The following is a 22,399-nucleotide window of genomic DNA, read 5'->3' as shown; positions in this document are numbered from 1 at the left end:
GGGACGACACAGCATCTTCCGGACCTTGTCTAAGTCCCACTGGGGCACCCTCCTCGCCTGAGGGGGGCAAGACTGCTCGAAGCTTTTGACAAGCCTCGCTATGTGTCTCGAGGGCCCCAGGTCGATGCCCTTCAGGAGGAAGACTTGGCCTAAGGCAGCCCGAACTCCTTTTATGGTTGGGATTGACATCCCTACTTTGTCCCTGAGAAACACCAGAAAAACTGCTATGTCTGGGACAGAGGCCTTAAGAGGTCTAATGTGCCTCTCAGAGCACCACTTCGTGACGGAGGCCGATTTTGTCTGGTAGACCAAGGCTGACGACTTTCTCAGGAATAGAGACATTCTCTTAGCCGTGGAGGAAGAATATCCTTCTTTCTTCAGGAGCCGCTCTTTAGTCTTCAGGCGTGAAGACGTAGGGAGAGTGGGTTGTCATGGAGCTTGAGAAAGTGAGGCTGGTGCAGAAGGTCTGACCTGGCGGACAGAGGACACGGCGGTTGACTCGATAGGTCTTTTACATCCGCGAACCACTCTCTCTCTCCGGCCACCAGGGCGCTACCAAAGTCATCTTTAGGTTTCGGGCCGTCCTTACTCTGTTGAGCACTTGTCTTATCAACGTAAAAAGGGGGAAAGGCGTACACATCCAGATTGTCCCACTTGTGCTGAAAAGCGTCTTCTAAGGCTGCTTTCGGGTCTGGTACAGGGGAGCAATAGACTGGGAGTTGGGCGTTGAGGTTGTTGCAAAGAGGTCAATCACCGGGGAACCCCAGCGTTGAATGATGAGCTTGGCTACTTCTGGGAGAAGGGACCATTCTGTCCCTACTATCTGGCCCATTCTGCTGAGGCCGTCGGCCAGAGCGTTTTTCTTCCCGGGAATGAACCTTGCTAACATCACCACTTGATTTTCTTCTGCTCAATCTAGAATCTCTATGGTGAGATCGCACAACTCCTTCGATTACAAGCACCCTGCTTCTTTATGTATGCCACTACCGTGGCGTTGTCGCACATCAACGCCACGGTGTTTCCCTTTAGCAGACTTGCGAAGTGTAGGCACGCCTTCTGGACTGCTTCCAACTCCAGGACATTGATGTGGAGTTGCCTCTCCCCTTCCAACCAGGTCTCTCGTGCCGTTTCGTCGAGAAGGGCTCCCCATCCCTGGTTGGAGGTGTCTGTGAACAGTAGTAACTCGGGAGGTCCGGTCCCGAAGGTCGTCCCCTTGAGTGAGTTCGACTGGCAATGCCACCATTCTAGGGAGGGTCTCGTGTTTGGAAGGACTGGGATTAGCACCTGCTGTGAATCCGTCTGGCACCAGAGGTTCTTGAGATTCCATTGGATGGATCTGAGCCTTACCCTCCCTTGGGGAACTAGGTTCTCCAATAAGACCAGGTGACCTATCAGCCTCTGCCAGTCTTTCGCCCTCCTGGGGTGTTCTGACAGGAACGGCTGACTAATGTGCCTGAGGTTTCTTATCTTATCCTCCGAAGGGAAAACTTTTCCCCGAATGATGTCTAATGTCTTTCCCAAGTAGTTCATTCTGGTGGATGGGGATAGATTTGACTACTTCGTGTTGATTACGATCCCCAGATCCTTGCAAAACTGGAGGAGACTTCTCCCTTGTTCCTCCAAGAGGACCATTGAGGCGGAAAGAAGCCACCAGTCGTCCAGGTATCTGATAAGGCGAATGCCTCGTTCGTGAGCCCCCACTGAGATAGCCGTGAAGACTCTCGTGAACACTTGGGGCGCTGTTGACAGACCAAAGAAAAGGGTCCTGAATTGCAGGATCTGGGAACCCCATTTCACCCGGAGGAACTTCCGACCCGAGGTGTGGACCGGAATCTGGAAGTATGCGTCCTTGGGGTCGATGGTCATCATATAATCTTTCTCCCTCAAGGACAGCAGGACTGACTTCTGAGTGTCCATTTTGAAGTCCGTCTTCTTGACGAACTTGTTGAGAGCCGACAGATCTAACCGCTCTCCACCCCCCGGTCGCTTTCTCCACCAGGAACAGGCGACTGTAGAAACCTGGCCCTGGGAGAAGAACTTCTTCCATGGCACCCTTCTCTAGCATGGACGATACCTCCTCTTGAAGGGCGGTCCTCTCTAACGGGTCTTTGGGATCTAGCCATTCTGTCCGGTTGGCCGGAAAAAGCGGGGGTGGTTCCGTTAGGAACGGAAGTCTGTAGCCCTCCTTTAGTACGGACACTGTCCAAGGCTCTGCTCCTTGAGCCTTCCATGCTTGCCAATGACGTCTGAGGCATCCTCCAACCCGAGGGTTGGGCGGGGATAGGGGGCCTCCCACTCTATCTTCTTCTAGAGGGGCGGCCTGATCTGCCTCTCCTAGAGGCGGAGTAACCCGACCTGAAGGAGCTTGAGGGCGCTGGAGCTCCCCTGCGGGGGGGCTGAGGCGTTGCGGACCAGGAGGAAGAGGGGGGGCTTCTCTCCTCGTAGTGCTGGTAGAGGCTTGGGGTGTCTCGGCACTATCCGAGACGGACCTCTTATAGGGCGGTCTCCTAGGAGTCGTAGGTCTGGGGACGTTAGCCTCCTCCTTTTTCAAGACCTTCTTCATTATGGCTTCTAGTTCCTTCAGAGGGAACAAAGACTCTCCCCACAGGGGAAGGCTGCGAATGGCTCGCGCCTCCCTGTCTGGTACCTTCCGAGACACCTTCGCCAGAACAGTGTCTCGCTTCCAGAGCACCCAGTTAGCTGTTAGTGCGAGAGACTGATATGTCAATAACCTAAGGGTTTTACCCCCGGAGGTAATGAGGTCCCTCAGTAGGCCTTGCTGGTCAGGGTCCTCGAGGTCGAAGGAGGCTTGTACACCTACCAAAGTGGAAGCCCACCAGTCCAGCCAAGAGGAGACATTTACTAAGTCCCTCGACATTTTCTCCATCATGGAGGCTTCTGCTGACGAGAAAAAGACTGGGGCCGAAGAGGCTCTACCGTCTGAAACGCCTTGACTAAGGATGTCTACTGCTGACTCCACCTTAAGGGGCCTGGGCGTCGTCCCGCTGGTACATAGACTTTGCCTTGGGGTCTGAGGCCCTGGAGCAATTTTGAGGACCTCTGGGTTTTGGGGGCCTCGGCATTGCTGGCCACTACCTTGCCGACATACTCCTGCTCTAGGACTAGATCTCGGGCTAGAGGAAGTGCTAGGGACGTCTTAGGTTGGGAGGGAGTCTGCATGATCCTCAAAAGGCTTGACTTCCAGGAAACTTCATCCGTAGCCGCAGGTTCCGCTATTTTGTGGTGCCTTCTGAAAAGGCTAACCACTCTCCTATAGACGGAGTCCTCCGTCAGGGAACCCTCCCCTCCGTCAGCCGAGGTCTCGGCTTGGGGCCGGGGAGCTGGGTTATCGGGCACGCCGATTGGACGTCTAGCTCTTTGGGGCCAGGGGCGCCGTCCTGCCGAGGTACTGGATTTCATCTGCGGGGACGTCCGCACCAGGGGTCTGGGTTAACGCAGGCAACGCTGATTCAGCGGGGACTCTCGTCCGCCCAAGGGCTCTGGGTGCCGAGGATGCGGTTCCCGTGGGCTGACCCGACAGCGGGAACCGTTCCTTCCGACCCGAAGGCCGCACCAGTTGGGCTGGTTCGGCCAGGCCGCCCGACAAGAAGCGCGTTTCCCCCCGCTGGGCGGGCTGAACCGGAGGCTTCGGGGACTTACGCTTACTTGTAGAGTCCTTCCTACGGCTTGATCTCGAGGAGCCGGGTCACCGGGCACTCCCCATCGGGCACTTCGGTTCTGGAATACCAGGCACTCCCTTGCGGTAGTACCGGTCTTCCCCGGCGGGAGCTCCGCACCAGGTTCGGGGGTCAGAACCGGCATCTCCGTACCGTCGAGGACTACCGTTCGTGTATTCTCTCTGGGGGACGCGGACGTGGATCCCCGTGGGCTGACCCGACGGAGGGAACCGTTCCTTTAAGTCCGAGGGCCGAACTAGCTGTGCTGATTCGGCAAGGCTGCCCGTAAAGAAGCCCGGTTACACCCGCTGGCGGGGTGAACCGGAAGCTTCGCGGCCTTACGCCTGCCTGAAGAGGCCTTCTCGCATTTCTCCCTGCGAGGGTTATATCTGCGTCTGGAGGATGGCCTTCGTGGTGAGAAAAACCCTGGGCTGCCGGTCCGGGGAACGCTGCAATACAGACCTGGGAGGCTCCTTCTCGGCGAGGCCCTCGGCTGCAGAAGAGACTGAAAAATACGCCAAAGAGACTGGAGAAGAATTAGGGACATTTTTCCCCCACATGGGGTCATCAGAGGAGACGTGGCCTGCTTGCACCAGGACTCCGTCTCCCCACACACTCTCGAAAGTAGCACTTACCTCGAACTACTTCTTAGGAGTTACCTTCTCCACAATAGACCAACCTCGTCTCCTACTCTGGGTAGGAGAGGGTGGTAGGGAAGCTCTGTCAGGCGAGACGCCCGGCGCTAGTCTTCTTAGGCGAACCCTTCGTCGCCTACTTCTTCTTGGTGCTATACCGCACCCACTCAAACTCCTGGGGAAGAGCAATGGGCACTTCCCCACAACTGACTTACCTCGTCCCCTACTCTGGGTAGGGGAAGATGGCTGTATAAGAAGCTCTATTCGACGAGGCATCAGGAATTAAGTGGCGAAGAGAGGCTCGTCTTCCTATGAGCCTCTTGGATGTATTCTTCCTCCTGGTGCCAAAGTGCACTCACTGCACTACGTTCCAGGACTAGTAGTCCTGACACGTGGTTGTAGGGGAACATAAGCTGCCCCTACACGGCTAACACCGAGGATAAGGGGAGGAAGAATGATTTATTGTAAAATTGTTCCCTTCAGCTATTAATTCCTTGAAGGAAATCAAGGAATACTGCTCCATAACGCACACAACGCACGACACAAGCACTTAAGGAAATGAATTAAACACCGGGTAAGCACACGGTTGAAAAGTGAACGCACAGGAACACTTGGGAAAGCACACTGGAAAAAACGCAAGTTGCCATGCTGGGAACACGTGGGGCACAGGACGCACACAAAGTATCGACAGAGATACGAGAGCGAGAGATGTTCACCTCTCGCGACCAGAGAACTTAATGAGGAGGTTGACCCGACTGCAAGCGACCTACCGTTAATCCTACCCTCGGGGCACATTCCTGGATGCCGGGGGTAAAGCCACTGAGGGCGCGGAGCGGGGGGGATAACTATCCAAAACTCTGGTCGCAGAGAGAGATAACCAGTGATCTCCTAAAGAAAGTAGTTCGAAGGTAAGTATTCGTGTTGGAACAAATTGGTAATTTAGAGGAGAGAGGAAGTCAGTAAAAAAAAAAAACTTTGTTGGGAAGTTTGTTGGAGGCAGCATGAGGAAGGGCAGTGAATGGTGGAATGAAGGAGTGAAGGTAAAAGTGGAAGAGAAAAAGAGGGCTTTTGAAGAATGGCTGCAGAGTAATAGTATAGAGAAGTATGAAAAATATAGAGAGAAAAATGTGGAAGTAAAGCGCAAGGTAAGTGAGGCAAAGGGGGGATCTGAGGTTGGGTCAGGGATTGGGTCATTCATATGAAGAGAATAAGTAGTAGTTTTGGAAAGAAGTGAAGAGAGTAAGGAAGGCTGGTTCAAGAATTGAAGAGACGGTGAAAGATGGAAATGGAAGGTTGTTAAAAGGAGAGGAAGCAAGGAAAAGGTGGGCGGAATATTTTGAAAGTTTACTGAATGTTGAGGATAATAGGGAGGCAGATATAATTGCTGTTCCAGGTGTTGAGGTGCCGGTGATGGAAGACGAGAATGAGAGAGAGATTACAATAGAGGAAGTGAGGAGACCACTAGATGAAACAAGAGTAGGAAAAGCATCTGGTATGGATGGTGTGAGAGCTGAGATGTTGAAGGAAGGGGGGTGTGACTGTACTTGAATGGTTGGTGAGATTGTTTAATGTGAGTTTTGTGTTGTCAATGGTACCAGTAGATTGGGTTTGTGTGTGTATTGTACCACTATATAAGGGTAAGGGAGATGTGCATGAGTGTTGTAATTCAAGGGGTATTAGTTCATTGAGTGTAGTTGGAAAAGTGTATGGTAGAGTACTGATTAATAGGATTAAAAATAAAACAGAGAATGTAATCTTGGAAGTACAGGGTGGTTTTAGAAGGGGTAGGGGTTGTATGAATCAGATTTTTACAGTTAGGCAGATATGCGAGAAATATTTAGCAAAAGGTAAGGATGTGTATGTTGCGTTTATGGAAAAGCGAATGATAGAGTTGATAGGGAAGCAATGTGGAATATGATGACGTTATATGGAGTTGGTGGAAGGTTGTTGCAAGCAGTGAAAAGTTTTTACAAAGGTAGTAAAGCATGTGTTAGAATAGAAAATGAAATGAGCGATTGGTTTCCGTTGAGAGTGGGGCTGAGACTGGGATGTGTGATGTCACCGTGGTTGTTTAACTTGCATGTTGATGGAGTGGTGAAAGAGGTGAATGATCGAGTGCTTGGACGAGGAATGAAACTGGCAGACGAGAATGACCATGAATGGGAGGTAAATCTGTTGTTGTTTGCGGATGATACTATACTGGTTGCAGACGCGGAAGAGAAGCTTGGCCGATTAGTGACAGAATTTGGAAGGGTGTGAGAGAGAAGGAAGTTGAGAGTTATTGTGGTTAAGAGTAAGGTTACGAGATGTACGAGAAGGGAAGGTGGTGCGAGGTTGAATGTCATGTTGAATGGAGAGTTACTTGAGGAGGCGGATCAGTTTAAGTACTTGGAGTCTGTTGTTGCAGCAAATGGTGGAGTGGAAGCAAATGTACGTCAGAGAGTGAATGAAGGATGCAAAGTGTTGAGGGTCGTTAAGGGAGTAGTAAAAAATAGAGGGTTGGGCATGAATGTAAAGAGAGTTCTGTATGAGAAAGTGATTGTACCAACTGTGATGTATGGATCGGAGTTGTGGGGAATGAAAGTGATGGAGAGACAGAAATTGAAAGTGTTTGAGATGAAGTGTCTAAGGAGTATGGCTGGTGTATCTCGAGTAGATAGGGTTAGGAACGAAGTAGTGAGGGTGAGAAAGGGTGTAAGAAATGAGTTAGCAGCTAGAGCAGATATGAATGTGTTGAGGTGGTTTGGCCATGTTGAGAGAATGGAAAATGGCTGTCTGGTAAGGAAGGTGATGAATGCAAGAGTTGATGGGAGAAGTACAAGAGGAAGGTCAAGGTTTGGGTGGATGGATGGAGTGAAGAAAGATCTGGGTGATAGGAGGATAGATGAGAGAGGCAAGAGAGCGTGCTAGAAATAGGAATGAGTGGCGAGCGACTGTGACGCAGTTCCGGTAGGCCCTGCTGCTTCCTCCGGTGCCTTAAATGACTGTAGAGGTAGCAGCAGTAGGGGATTCAACGTTATGAAGCTTCATCTGTGGTGTTTAACAGGGGAAGGTGGGCTGTGGCCCCCTAGCAGTACCAGCCGAACTCGGTTGAGTCCCTTGTCAGGCTGGGAGGAACAGAGAGAGGAGAGGTCCCCTTTTTCGTTTCATTATTCGATGTCGGCTACCCCCCAAAATTGGGTTAAGTGCCTTGGTATATGTATGTATTATTGTCAATCTTCCTTATACTGTAGTCTATTCGATGAATAATTCCACATCAATGAAATACTCTTTCTTCTATGTACGCTTAGCTGAGAAAATGTAAACATCATCAGCTGATTTTGTCATCAGATGATTCAAGCTACCGCTTTCATGGATAGAGCAACATACAAATAACGAAAGGGGCAGGGTTACCTCTCGATATGAAAGTTCCTGTATACGAAAAATGTTATTTTCCTTAGTAAAATAAATTTTTGAATATACTTACCCGATCATCATATATCTGTCAGCTCTGCTGCCCGACAGAAAAAACCTACGGGCGGAATACGCCAGCGATCGCTATACAGGTGGGGGTGTACATCAACAGCGCCATCTGTCAAGTAGGTACTCAAGTACTCGATGTCAACAAGAACCAATTTTCTCCTCTGTCCACTGGGTCTCTATTGGGGAGGAAGGGTGGGTCCTTTAATTTATGATCATCGGGTAAGTATATTCAAAAATTTATTTTACTAAGGAAAATAACATTTTTCAATATTAAACTTACCCGATGATCATATAGCTGATTCACACCCAGGGGGGTGGGTAGAGACCAGCATTACATGTTGACATTATTATGAGCTAAGTATTCCGTATTTCATTTTAGCAGTTATTCAAAATAACAAGCATAAAATAAATAAGTACCTGGTAAGGAAGACGACTTGAACAATTACTCTGCCTTTTTAAGTACGTTTCCTTACTGAGCCTCGCGATCCTCATAGGATGCTGAGCGACTCCTAGGAGCTGAAGTATGAAGGGTTGCAACCCATACTAAAGGTCCTCATCAAAACCTCTAATCTAGGCGCTTCTCAAGAAATGATTTTGACCATCCGCCAAATCAAGTAGGATGCGAAAGGCTTCTTAGCCTTCCGGACAACCCAAAAATATTTCAAGAGAAAGATTAAAAAGGTTCTGGAATTAGGGAATTGTAGTGGTGGAGCCCCCACCACTACTGCACTCGTTGCTACGAATGGTCCCAGAGTGTAGCAGTTCTCGTAAAGAGACTGGACATTCTTAAGATAAAAGACGCGAACCCTGATTTGCTTTTCCAATAGGTTGCGTCGAATATACTTTGCAGAGATCTATTTTGTTTAAAGGCCACGGAAGTTGTGACAGCTCTAACTTCGTGTGTCCTTACCTTCAGCCAAGCTTGGTCTTCCTCATTCAGAAGGGAATGAGCTTCTCGTATTAACAGTCTGATAAAATAGGATAAAGAATTCTCTGACATAGGCAAAGATGAATTCTTAACTGAACACCATAAAGCTTCAGACGGGCCTCGTAAAGGTTTTTAAAATAGAACTTAAGAGCTCTTACAGGACATAATAATCTTTCTAGTTCATTTCCAACCATACGATAAGCTTGGAATATCGAACGATATTGGTCAAGGCCGAGAAGGCAGCTCGTGTTTGGCTAGAAAACCAAGTTGTAGAACATGTAGCCGTTTCGGATGAGAATCCGATGTTCTTGCTGAAGGCATGAATCTCACTGACTCTTTTAGCTGTGGTTAAGCATATCAGGAAAAGAGTCTTAAAGGTGAGATCTTTCAGGGAGGCTGATTGAAGTGGTTCGAACCTGTCTGACATAAGGAATCTTAGAACCACGTCTAAATTCCAACCAGGTGTAACCAAACGACGCTCCTTCGTGGTCTCACAAGACTTAAGGAGGTCCTGTAGATCTTTATTGTTGGAAAGATCTAAGCCTCTGTGACGGAAGACTGATGCCAACATGCTTCTGTAACCCTTGATAGTGGGAGCTGAAAGAGATCGTTCTTTCCTCAGATATAAGAGGAAGTCAGCTATTTGAGTTACAGAGGTACTGGTCGAGGATACGGATACTGACTTGCACCAGTTTCGGAAAATTTCCCACTTCGATTGGTAGACTCTAAGGGTGGATGTTCTCCTTGCTCTAGCAATCGCTCTGGTTGCCTCCTTCGAAAAACCTCTAGTTCTCGAGAGTCTTTCGATATTCTGAAGGCAGTCAGACGAAGAGCGTGGAGGCCTTGGAGTACCTTCTTTACGCGTGGCAGACGTAGCAGGTCCACCCTTAGGGGAAGTGTTCTGGGAACGTCTACTAGCCATCGAAGTACCTCGGTAAGTTATTCTCTCGCGGGCCAGAGGGAAGCAACTAGCGTCAACTTTGTCCCTTCGAGAGAGGCGAACTTCTGCAGTACCTTGTTGACAATCTAGAACGGAGGGAATGCATATAGATCTAGATGAGACCAATCTAGTAGAAAGGCATCTATATGAACTACTGCTGGGTCCGGGATAGGTGAGCAAAGTATTGGGAGCCTCTTGGTCATCGAGGTTGCGAAGAGATCTATGGCTGGCAGGCCCCAGGTGGCCCAAAGTCTCTTGCATACATCCTTGTGGAGGGTCCAATATGTTGGAATTATTTGTCCCTTCCTACTGAGACAATCTGCTATGACATTCAAGTTGCCTTGGATGAACCTCGTTACTAGTGAAAAGTCTAGACCTGTTGAACAGGAGAGGAGGTCACTTGCGAACTCGTACCATGTCAGAGAGTAGGTCCCTCCTTGCTTGGAGATGTACGTCAAAGCAGGGAGTTGACCGTGTTCTCCTCCACCACTTTGCCTTGAAGGAGAGACCTGAAGCTTTCCAGGTCAGACGTACTGCCAGAAGCTTCTTGCAGTTGAAATGCATTGTCCTTTGACTCGAGTTCCATAATCCCGAGCATTCCCTACCGCCTAATGTCGCACCCCAGCCTACGTCCGATGCGTCCGAGAAGAGAACGTGGTTGGGAGTCTGAACAGTCAGGGGAAGACCCTTTCAAAGGTTGATAAAGTCCTTTCACCAAGTCAGACCAGACTTTATCTTTCCGGAAACCGGGATCGAGACCGCTTCTAGCGTCTTGTCCTTTTCCAGTGAAAAGCTAGATGATACAGAAGAGGACGGAGGTGTAGTCTTCCAAGTGACACAAATTGAACCACGGATGACAGTGTCCTAACCAGACTCATCCACAGCCTGACAGGGCAGTGTTCCTTCTTCAGCATCTTCTGGATGGATAGCAGGGCTGGGGGTTGATCGTCTTGTTCAGCAATGTCCTCATCAGAGGGTTCCTCATCCGAAACTGATGAGGAAACGGCAACGGAGTGGGCAACGTCTGACTCGCTGAATCCGGTCGCACTGGTGGATGCGTGACGGAGCCGGACACAAGATCATGGTACTGCTGCACAGTCTGTGAACTGTCAATCATGGGGACGCGAGGAAGTACAGCGTCAACCCGACACTGTCTAGACTGTCTGGGTTGTGCAGTCAACCCCCTACCGGGTTGCTGAGGTTGCCGCACTGCGTCACAACAAGTCACCTCTGCTGGTTGTTGAACGTCTTCCTAGTGACACACTGAACGTCCACAACCACCTCCGAGAGTCGCTTAACGTCAACGTGTGACTGGCAACCCACACTGGGTCGCACCGGTGGAGGAACCATCTCAACTGGCGGACGTGAGTAGGATACCTCAGCGTCAACAGGGCGTACAACCAACCGGTAGGAAGGTTGTTGGCTAGAAGGTTCTTCTCCGTAAAAAATCCTCTATCAAGGACACAAGCTTGGACTGCATGTCTTGCAACAAAGCCCATTAGGGTCTATGGGAGCAGGTGTGGCAACAGACGGGGTTAGCGACTGAAGCGGAACCATTTACCATCCCTGGAAGCATTGTTATGCTTTAATTAAAGTCCATAGGAGGCTAAGCAGCTTAAGGCTCCTCTCCAAATGACAGAGTCCTCAAAGGAATATCAGAAGGAGGGAGAACAGCACTTTCTCATCTACAGGAACCATGTCCGAGAAAAGCTAGGTTATCTCAGTGAGGGTCTCACTGGTGCATAAGCAGCAGACCAGAAGGCAACGTGATGTAACTGCTTGACAGTCTGTGAGCTGGCAACAACCAAAGCTGTGTGGGGAAGCCTCAACTCCTGACTGACTAGTCTGCTGCGGGCGAGTGGCGGTAACCACAGTGGGTTGCGGAGGCTGACACACCGTGTCAAAACACGGCAGCTTGTGGTAGCTCACGCACGGCAACGGAGTGCTCCGTGTGTCTGTGGGAGTCAGCATGCGTCTGGCAGGGTCGACTGCGCATGGGTGGAGGAGCTCTCACAACAAGAGTGTGGGAGCAGGCAGCCATGCTGGGCGCACAACCGTGGCAGGTTGTAGGCAAACGGGTGCATCGTCAACCTTCTCCGCAGTCGGAGTGTGGGAGCAGGCAACAACCAAAGCGGAGTGGTGGTGCGTGGTGGGGACTGCCGTGGGTTGCGGAAACTAACGCATCGCGTCAAAACACGGCAGCTTGACTCCACCTTCCCACTGCTGATGCGGTAGCTCACGCATGTTAACGGAGGGAGCCGCACGTCGGCTAACGTTAACATGCGTCTGGCAGGGTCGATTGCGCATCGGAGGTGGAGCTCTCCGCAGCCGGAGTGTGGGAGCAGGCAGCCTCAGCGTGAGCTGGGCGCACAACCGTGGCAGGTTGTAGGCTAACGAGAGCAGTGTAAACCTTCTCCGCACGAAACTCCTGCATAACCGCAGCTAACTGAGTCTGCATAGACTGCAGTAAAGACCACTTAGGGTCTAAAAAAAACGGCAACAAACGGAGCTACTGTCCGTTGTGACTGAGGGTCTAAAACAGCTGGTGCGGCAACAGACGGAGTTACTGCCTGTTGCGGTACCACCTTGCCTCTCTTGGGAGGTGTGCAGTCGTCGGATGACTGCAGCGAGTCCGAACTGACCCAGTGGCTACACCTAGGCCGTTGGACTTGCGCGGAAGGGACCGACTTGCACTTAAAAGCTGCAAGATTTGGTCCATGGTTTCTACGAGAAACCTCTTCCGCAGACGAGGAATAAATGGGCTCTCTCGTCTTTGTGTGGGTGGGGCGATCTCACGTCGGCAACGTGTGTAGATACGCCCGAAACCACGGAGGGAAAAACGTCTGTTCGTCGATCAAGGCCTGTGGAACCCATAAGTCGTTCGACATTACTTCTCCCCTGGGCTTGGGAGCTTGTAAGAGGTCCCGGACTAGGTGAACAACTGGCACGATCAGACGAACCCTCGGACGCAACACTGTAACACTTTGCGCATATCACTTTATCACTTTTGATTTTCTGTTTGCACTTATTTCACTGAAATCGAAACTTTAACTGATTTCTACCTGAAACACGCAATCCTATCCTTCATTAAAAGGTAGTAATTGCGAAAACAGTTTTACAATGCAACAGAAAACATAAATAAAGATAAAGAATTCAGTGGCTGGAAAAGAGACTAAACACTAGATCAAATAAACTACGTTTACAATCTCTCACCGCATAAAGCCTGGGAACAAGAATAAAACTCTAGAAACGTTTTACCTTCTTCCCCTACAGCGACTAGGGAGAAGAGTAAAAAACGAATTCAGTGGCTGGAAAAGAGACTAAACACTAGATCAAATAAACTACGTTTACAATCTCTCACCGCATAAAGCCTGGGAACAAGAATAAAACTCTAGAAACGTTTTACCTTCTTCCCCTACAGCGACTAGGGAGAAGAGTAAAAAACGAGAACAACGTTACCCGCTTGAACGAAACGTTTATTCTCCTCTCTCTCCCTCCGTCTCTATCTCTCTCTCTCTTCTCTCTTGACTTAGCACCTGAGAGAAGAGCTCAATTATATATCGTTAAAACATGTTATTTGCTAAAGGAAAAAACTGAAAGGTTTCCCAAATAAAAAGTTCCTTTATTTAGAATTTAAACCATTTAAGCTAAGAAAGAATGAACGAAACGCTAGAATCGGTTTACTCTTACTGCAACGTGAAACCGTGATACACTCTCTCTCTATCGTAACGATAGAGCGCATGTTGAACGTTCTGAACGTCAACAACTGCGGAGACTAAAAAAACTAAACGTTAGTTCATCTTTGAAAACAGTACGAGACTATCAAAGAAATTCTTTCATAAAATATTAAAATTAAAAAAGTATTAAATTCTTGAAAGGTTAAATACGATATGACGGGCTCAATGTTAATTAACTTCGGTTCCAAGTAAGGACCGCCTACTATTAGGAAAGGTCGCATATAAACAAACATAAAAATTAATTTTTTATAAGTTTATAATAAATGGAAAGTTAATCGAAGAGGCCTATAAAGGCGGAGAGATATAAAATAAATAGATCTATAACTTGTTAAGCAAAATTACCAAAAACCTAAACACACTTCCGTCTAAGGGAAGGGTCGGCCATTTAAAAGTGAAAGAGAGTCCATACTCTCTTCGTCACCATAATTAAATCTATCCAAAACGAGTTCAAGTTTTGAAATGAAGATAAAACCCCTGCATAGCGAAAGCTCAAAACTGGAATAGTGTACTTCACCAAATCGTTGTGAAAACAAATCCAGTTAGGGACGGCGTATTTAGTAGGTCTTGCCATTGGCACGACAGAGAGAAAATTGGTTCTTGTTGACATCGAGTACTTGAGTACCTACTTGACAGATGGCGCTGTTGATGTACACCCCCACCTGTATAGCGATCGCTGGCGTATTCCGCCCGTAGGTTTTTTCTGTCGGGCAGCAGAGCTGACAGCTATATGATCATCGGGTAAGTTTAATATTGAAAAATTCATGATACAAAACGAGATGCGAGGACTACATTGATTGATAGACAGTTGCAGAGGACTTGTGGAGGTATCCCAAAAGGTGTTTTGCAGTTGGTCTTGAAAAGACTCTTTTGGAGGTACAGGATAACCTCGATCCAGTCATGAGATAGGTATTGGACTGCATGGTGAAACTTTTTTTTACGTGGGGCTGTCATAGAAGGGTTTGCCCCTCTGTAACTTGTCTTGGAACTTATACGAGAAGGCCCAGAATGTCCGGGTACCACTTGACAAGGGGCCACCTTGGTGCTTTCAGTGTTACTCTCAGTATCTGACACTTACTTTGTTCAGGACCTGACAAATCAGGCAGAACGGGTTAGAGGCATAAAGTTCAACCCATCCCATGGGTGCTGAAATGCATCCACTGTTGCAGCTGGATCTAGAACTGGAGAGTAACACACTGGGAGTTTGTTATTCAGATGGGTTGCGAACATGCCCAATGCTCTTTGTCACTTGAGGAAGCAAAGATGAACCCTGAATTCTAAGAGATGTTTGACCTCACAAAGTCAAAAACTCTTCATCACATGAAGAAGCAAAGACAAACCCTGAATTCTAAGTGATGTTTATCGGTAGGCTAGCATTGGCTTAGGCAGGATATCCGCTGACATACAGAACATGAAAAGATTCATATTATGAAATAAAAATAATAAATATAATAAAACCCCTTTCAATTTATATATTATTGTCAATCTTTATAATAGTCTATTCGATGAATAATTCCATATCAATGAAATCAACCTTCTTCTATTCCATTTAGCTGAGAAAATGTAAACATCGTCAGCTGATTTTGACGTCGGGTAATTCAAGCTATCACTATCGAGGATATGCAAAAATAAATAAAAACATTTTGATAAAGCTTCCAAACTTATTCAAAATATCTTATAATAACAACTTTCATACAGTTTACTAAACGCTATTAGTATTACTAGTCCTCCCAAACTGCTCAGAATGTCTGCTATTACATTCCTTTTCCTGGAATGAAGCGGGTGGAAAGGTGAACCGAGATTATTTGCGCCCAGTGATGGATCCCCACTGCTACTTAGCATAGTAGGTGGGATACTGCTCCTTGCTTGTTAATGTAAGTCACTATAGTTGAGGTAAGTTGTCGCTCATCAACACAACTGAGCGACCTTCAACGTCTCTCGAAAGTGGAGTAACACTAGGTAGGTTGCTTTTATCTCTGGGTAATTGATATGGAAGGTCTTGTCTTTTTATAACTATATCCCTGAAATTTGCTCTTCCCATAGGTATGCTCCTCAACCTTGGCGAGAGGCATCTGTGAGAAAAAACTCAGGATGAGGAACTTGGAGTGGGGTTTTACCAAACAAGTTCTCCTCTAACTACCACTGGATATGTTCTCACTACTCAAGGAATCTTCACCAGTGCTGCAGGAGGGTCTGAAACTTCTCAGTGATGTTTTAATGTCCTGTGTAGTGAGCAAAGGGCCACCCTCCTGAAGGGAACTAACTTCTTCAAGGATGTGAGATGACCTTTAGGTCTGCCCACAATGAGCTGGGAGAGCTCCCATTTTGAGAAAGAGAGCTGCCACTTGTCCAAGTCTTTGTACTCTGTCTGACAATGGATATGCTCTGGCTTGACCAGTCAAAATCCGTGCCTAGGTAATGAAGACGACATTGAGGATTGAGACTGAACTTCCCTAGGTTCTATTGGATCCCCAAAGTCTCGGCAAAAATTGAGATCCCTGTGGAATAAAGTCTTTGCCTTTGAATTCGCTAAGAGAAGCCAGTTGTCTAGATACCTCAGGAGTCTGACCCCCATAGTGTGGGCCCAGGCTTAGACCACATAGAATAGACAAGTAAAGACTTAAGAGGTACTGTGGACAGTCTGAAACACTGCACCTTAAAGTGGTAGATCTTATATCTAAAAGCATACCACAGGAACCTTCTGTTTGTGGATGGGAACCTAAAAGTAGGCATCTTTAAGATCTAATGACCTGAAGGACACTACTCTGGCTCTCCATCTTGAACCTAGTTTGGAGTACAAACTGGTTCAAGAAGGAAAGGTCTATGACAGGTCTTCAGCCTCTTGACAGCTTTTCCACTAGGAAAAGGTAGCTGAAAAACTCCTGAGACCTGTCTGAAACCTCTTCTATCGCATCCTTGACAAGCATTTGAGACATTTCTTCGTCTAAAAAAGGTTTTTCCAGTAATAAAATAAGGGAATCGTGGCAGTCGTAATTAGAAGAGGGTGATAGGCCGTGAATGGGACGCAATACCCTGAACGGAAGCCAATTCTGTCCATGTATCAGCCAAGAAATGCCACGTTGTCCAATGACTTTGAAGGTGGTGGTAACCCCGGGGGATTGGCCTCCTTAACAGGAGCCACGATGGCCTCCGTTCTTGCATCTGGAGAAGTATCCCCTGCTGCGAAAGTAAGGTTTCTGATCCTGCCTCCTGCCGGGCTGAGCCTCAGAAGGTTCTGGTAACAGGCAGAACCCTGTCTCTGTAAAACTTGTGTAGTGAATCTAGAAACCGCAGCCCTCCTCAAAAAAGATGATTGGGTGGCTTTCTTGCACTTCTCCACAGCTGTGGAAACTTCGTCAGGAAGGAAGTGTCAGGTGGTCAATGATAATTGAGTTCCTGAGGAATAGGGCCTTCCTGGGAGTCAAATGCTTATGCCTTTCCTTCTAAGAACACAATTCCTCCAAATCGAACATGTTTGGTGAAGCAAAATTTCCAAATCCTTGGCACCAGACTGCACCAATTCCTCAAATTGCCTCTTAACATCCGGATCTTTCATGTTCTGCCCAGTGGTCTAGCCAGGAGCAGGCTTGGGAAGTAGATGTAGCCACTACCTCCATCTGCATTTCTGATGCAAGAAAAGTGGAGGGGAGGTTAGAGAATTTATCACTTGGAATACCCCGTGAGAGTAGCACATCTAGAAATATGGGTAAAGGAGTAAGATGAGCCTCTGAATCCTCATAGAATTTTCTGTCTTGACAGAGAAGGAAGCAGTTTAGAAGACTTAATGGATCATAATGCATTCTCCAGTGCAGACACTTGTTTGTTCAAATGATCCATTTTGTCCCCTGCCTGAAATTAGAGATCCACATCAAACCTGTAATGGGTATTATGCGACTCAAGAAAATTTCTGTCTCTGGTTGTAAGCCTACTGGTTGTTTGGGGGTGAGGAGGGTCACTGAGACTATCAAGGTGTCTGATCAGGTTCATTACCTTCATAAAGAGAGAAGCTTCTGTACTAGAAGCCATAACTTACATTGGGGATACCCCAATGGTATCCAGGATAACATAAGGGGATGGTTCAGGGGACACATTTAAAACTGTTGTTGATGTAGACAGTCTGTGTTCTTAAAGAGGAACTACCAGGCTAAGTTCCTGCTTACAAACTGGTCTGAAATTTTTCATTTTGCTCTGAATATCTTTATGTTCTATCCTCAAAAGAGAGCAATGAGCTGAAAAATCTGAAAAGGCATGAGGAGAGCTATGATCTCTATGAGAGAGAATCTAAGTCATAATGAATCGGAGAAACCAATTGTTTCGTTTCCCTAACCGAACTGGGTCTGTGTGGGGGAAAAAAGATCTGTTGGGAGTGTCCCATTGTAAGCGTTTACACTTAGGGGCAGAGTAATATGTGGAAGGGGGAGACAGACCTTCGCTTCCGATGGAGGAACTGATCCCTTGAGGTTGAAGGCATAGCCACTCTTGGAAAAAGCAGGTAAGGTTCCACAACCTTTTTCCAGTCAAAGCTATAAAAAGGAGAAGTTTCCGGTTTCCTGGCTGTTTTAACAGACCTAGGAGCAAGTTAAGTTACTGCAAGCTGGTTCCATAAGGCAGCAGAAACACCCACTGGCATTATGTCCAGTATGAACAAAACACTACAAAATTGTAGCCACCTGTCCGCCAACAACACAAGAGGAAGTGGCAGCGTGTTCAGGTACTGAGAAAGAGAAACTTGAGTCGGAGAAGCAGCGCGTTCAGGTGGTGCGAAAGGGCGAATGCACATAGGTGAGGTGGCGCGATGAGTTCAGCTGAAGCAAGTGTAGAAATCTTGATCTTTTTCAGTTTCTGGACCTGTTTAATATCAAATTTTCTGCGGCCAAACCTGTACAGTAATTAGAATTGTAAACGTCCGGACACTACCTGAAAAAGAAAGTTCCTTTTGGGGAATCCGCTGATTCCTCCTGTGGAAAGATAGTATGTCTGGCACACCCGGTGAAAGAGGAGGGCCCAATTTGCTATGTGAACAAACTGGAGATAAAATAAGAGCCCTCCAAGACAACTGTCTGTTCGAGGAAACACCATTATCCTCGGTCACATGTCTCGGGGTCTTCCGAAGTGTACGAGAAGACATCTTCAACACTCTTAACAGGAGAAATCTGTAAAATAAAGAAATCCCATTGCTCTAAAATATCTGAAAAGGAAAAGTTTTGATCTCTGCTCAGTACATTTGTTGGGGAAGAAGGAGACCTGTTCCCACTCACATAATTAGGAACTGAACTAATGATACTTGTAACATATCACATGGTGGCAGTACCAGAGCTGATGCCAAAGGATTTGCATTACTATGAGTCAAATCAGGCTCACCTTGTTCCATAGAAGATAACATATCAATGAAATCTCAGCATGACAGCCATCCTTGGTTAACAGAGCCTCAGGAAACTTCGATAAAAAAGGATCTGAGAGGGAAATATCGTGTCACATGAGAAAGCTTCTGTTTGTTGCACTCAAGAGAGAAACAAAATGAGAACAATCTCTCTTAGCCTTCTTCATATGAAGAGTATCATACTTCTTCCACTGTAAAACTCACAAGTTGAAGAATATGAGCACCCCTTACTGCGGCAACTCAGGCTTAAGGGATGACGGTTTACGTAAACCTGACTCATAAAGGTACCAAAAGGGTGACCTTCAAAACCAAGGCAAGTATGCATACTACCTTAAGAACCACTCATAATCACAAGTACACAAAGAAGGAAAGGCAAAAAGGTAAGCTACAACACAGCATGGAGAGCGATCATAGCGGATGTCTGTTCTTTAGCACAACTAGGAGAAAAATAAACTGCCTTGATGAGGTTCCATGGGTGAACAGCTGATAACTACACATGTTACCAGAATCCCAAGAATATTTTCTTTCTGGTCATAGCCAAACAATTTAGGAGTACACCCTTATAAATGATGAGGGTTTGTATTCGCGTAGGAACAAATTAAGATTCAGAGTCAAAGTTGGGAGCAAGGGCAGTAAAACTAATGAAGTAGAGAAGGAGAGATGTGATGATCTGAGGCTGAAAAAACAGACCAAAACCTAAAGTTGGGCAAAGCAACATATTTATAGAAGTAGCAGGAAGAACAGCAACAGGAATGTCAACAATATCATGAAAATAAGTAGTAGATGAAGATCTACACCTGGTTGGATTTAATGCAAAGAAATACAGGAAAATGCAAACAAAGAGAAAACTCTAACCCTATAAAGAGTTAATACTGCTTTTAATGATGGATGGATATAACCTCATTGTTCTCCTTGGTAAAAAATCTCCACACTTTACAGTTGCTCCCCAGTCATCTTCACTTACAGATCTTTTAAATTTTGACCAATGATGAAAACAGAAATCTGTCTGAGGTGAAAATACCAAACATTTGTTTCTTCAAATAACTATACTGTTCTGTGTATCTATTATACTTAATCACAATACTCCTCACCTGATGAGCTTCATTCCATAGTAGAAGTTGAAGTTTTGAGAGGTCTTCTTGTAATTTCTGAATCTTGCTTATCTGAGCAAAAGATAAGGTTTCTGTTTTGCAATCTAACAAGAGACTTGGCACTAAATCTGATGGATAAGGTGTTTCTGAAACAAGAATGCATTCAAAGGCTAATCATTCAACCTTATAAAATACTGTACTCCACAAAATTCAGATCATTTTGTTGATTATCAAAATCAAATATACCTAGAATAAAAGTGTACACAATAAAGCTCTGAGGAATGCAATAACATAGATTCATGCCAATCACTCCGTTCATAAAGAATATATAAGAATATGGATGCAAATCAATTGACCTCTCCCTACGAGCATTTTCAGGATACCACCTCCATTTTGGAGCAAGACCAAGGTGTACTGTATATATTTGCCATTAACTTATACACAATATTTTTATGATAATGGTGTACAAAATATCAATTCATAAATCCACAAATTATATATCATCACACACAGTTGCATATCACACAAAATTTAACACTTATAAACATCAGCTTAAAAAAAAAAAAAAACATTAAGATTTGGACAAATGCTTAGCAAAATAAAAATTTTCAAGTAATTTGTAATCTTTCCCTAATTATACAAAACCAAGTCCTTAACATAGAATAATAAATCCAAGCTGGAATACGCCCGTTAAAAAATCACAATCAACCGGCCGGTAGTTACTGGTCCAGTAGCGGGAGAAGCGCAACCACCCGCTTGCTCACTGACAAACCACTTTCACTGTAGCTAGGACTTTCATGGTGATGGTGGAAAGGTAAGAGTAAAGGACTAAGGTTAGAAGAGTTATGGAAAACTACAAACTACTTCCAAATTCGTCCTTTTTTCTTACAATATACAAACCATTGTCCTTTACATACGACACTCATTCTTAGATAGGAGGAAGTTCCAGTTGCAACTGGCTGGAAACTTTTCCTGAGATATTAAAAACTTCTGTATTGTGGTGCTATAAGAATTGAATCCTAACACCACGTGAACCAGCTGATTAGCAATACCAGAGGGTATACAGCCATTGCACCAAGGGTTCTCCTGAGCTTAATACTTTGGTGTCATAAAACCTAGCTTATAAATGTAATTGTTTGTTTGAAGCTATCTGTATGGTATATATAATTATGGGTCTGCCTGGTTACATCACATTCACCCTCATAAGGGGTGTGGGGAAAAGACTCTTCTACACATTATAGAATAGCAACACACTGAATTGGGCTTAACTGCATCTCAGATCATGTCCAACTGGCAAGGCTTTTGATGCTGTACCCCAAGAAAAAGAAAGATTAAAAAAAAATAAAACTCTCTTGCTGTGCAACAGTACCTAATGATAAATTGTCTAGAGAACTGTGGGTCACATCCCGCAGATAATGAGCAGTGAATGTTTGCAGTTTCACATCCCTGCCTGTAAACCTGCGTCTCTGAAAGATTCTACAGTATTTAAAGGCTAAAGATGTGCTAACACTTCTGAATTCATGAGGTCTGACTTGGACCCTACCTGTGTGAATAGGAGGGAGGTGAAATGGTTTGGTCAATGACCTCCCTTAACCAAGAAGAAAGTGTGTTTTTAGTTGCTTTCTTCACTCTCTCTGTGCTGACGAAGATATGTCGCAGGTATATAGCACCTCAGTGCCCTCACAGGACACAATAACAATGAATCAGGATCATCGATTACATCTCTAGGGCTCAAGATCTGAAGACAAAAAACCTAGTATCGGGGAGAGATGGATTGTGGGTTTTACCAACAAACTCATGAACAAAGTTGAATGAAACTTGGGTTCATCCCCTTGAGCATTGAGAGTTCTGCCAGAGAAGAAATATCTATTCCCTTTAGTCTAAAAACCTGGCTTAAAGCAGAGTGATAGCATTTTACCACTGAAATAGAGCAGAGTTTCTCCTTACGGAGGTAAAGCAAAATGTCGGGGATGAACAGATTAGTGGCTTCGAGAAGGGGGAGACCCCTTCTTTGACACTATTATTATCATTACTAGATAGGCTACAACCCTGATTGCAAAAGCAGAATGCTACAAGCCAAAGGGCTCCAAAGGAGAAAATAGCCCAGTGAGAAAATGAAATAAGAAAATAAACTACACGAGAAGTAATAAACTATTGAGAAAAAAAAAAAAACAACAACCAGAGAACTGACCATTCTGGTACAAGTCCCAGACATAGGCACTAGTGTTTAATCATGGAGGGGAAAGTGTCACTAGAAGTCCTATAGGACCTTTCTCCTAGAAAAGTATCTAAGGAAGAGTAGAAAGAGATGGAAGATTGAAATGTATCTATAAATTTGGGCCAGAACACTATATGTGCTGGGGCCGAGGCCATGCAGCACCACAGAACAAAAGGGGGGAAAACCCAACAGTTCCAGTATGAAGGATACCTTAACAGGTTGGACAGCAATTTCAAAGTGCAAGCTAAACTGGGAGAAAATCAATAACAGCAGACACCGTTCTACTTCCCATACCTTATTACGACAGTTGTTACTATAACCCGCAGTGACAAGG

The 22,399-nt window shown here is 46.0% G+C and overlaps 1 protein-coding gene across 1 annotated transcript in view; it reads right to left on the bottom strand.

The window, feature by feature from the left end:
- LOC137630647 (uncharacterized) overlaps window positions 1-22,399 on the bottom strand; it is a 185,887-nt gene that overhangs the window by 119,121 nt on the left and 44,367 nt on the right. Inside the window, 1 exon segment of the mRNA XM_068362262.1 lies at window positions 19,848-19,993. Coding sequence (XP_068218363.1) covers window positions 19,848-19,993 — 146 coding nt within the window.

The sequence above is a fragment of the Palaemon carinicauda genome, chromosome 38 (assembly GCF_036898095.1).
Source record: "Palaemon carinicauda isolate YSFRI2023 chromosome 38, ASM3689809v2, whole genome shotgun sequence".
NCBI lineage: Eukaryota > Metazoa > Arthropoda > Malacostraca > Decapoda > Palaemonidae > Palaemon > Palaemon carinicauda.
The sequence above is the reverse complement of the archived record's forward strand: the minus strand, read 5'-3'. Positions and strand labels throughout refer to the sequence as shown.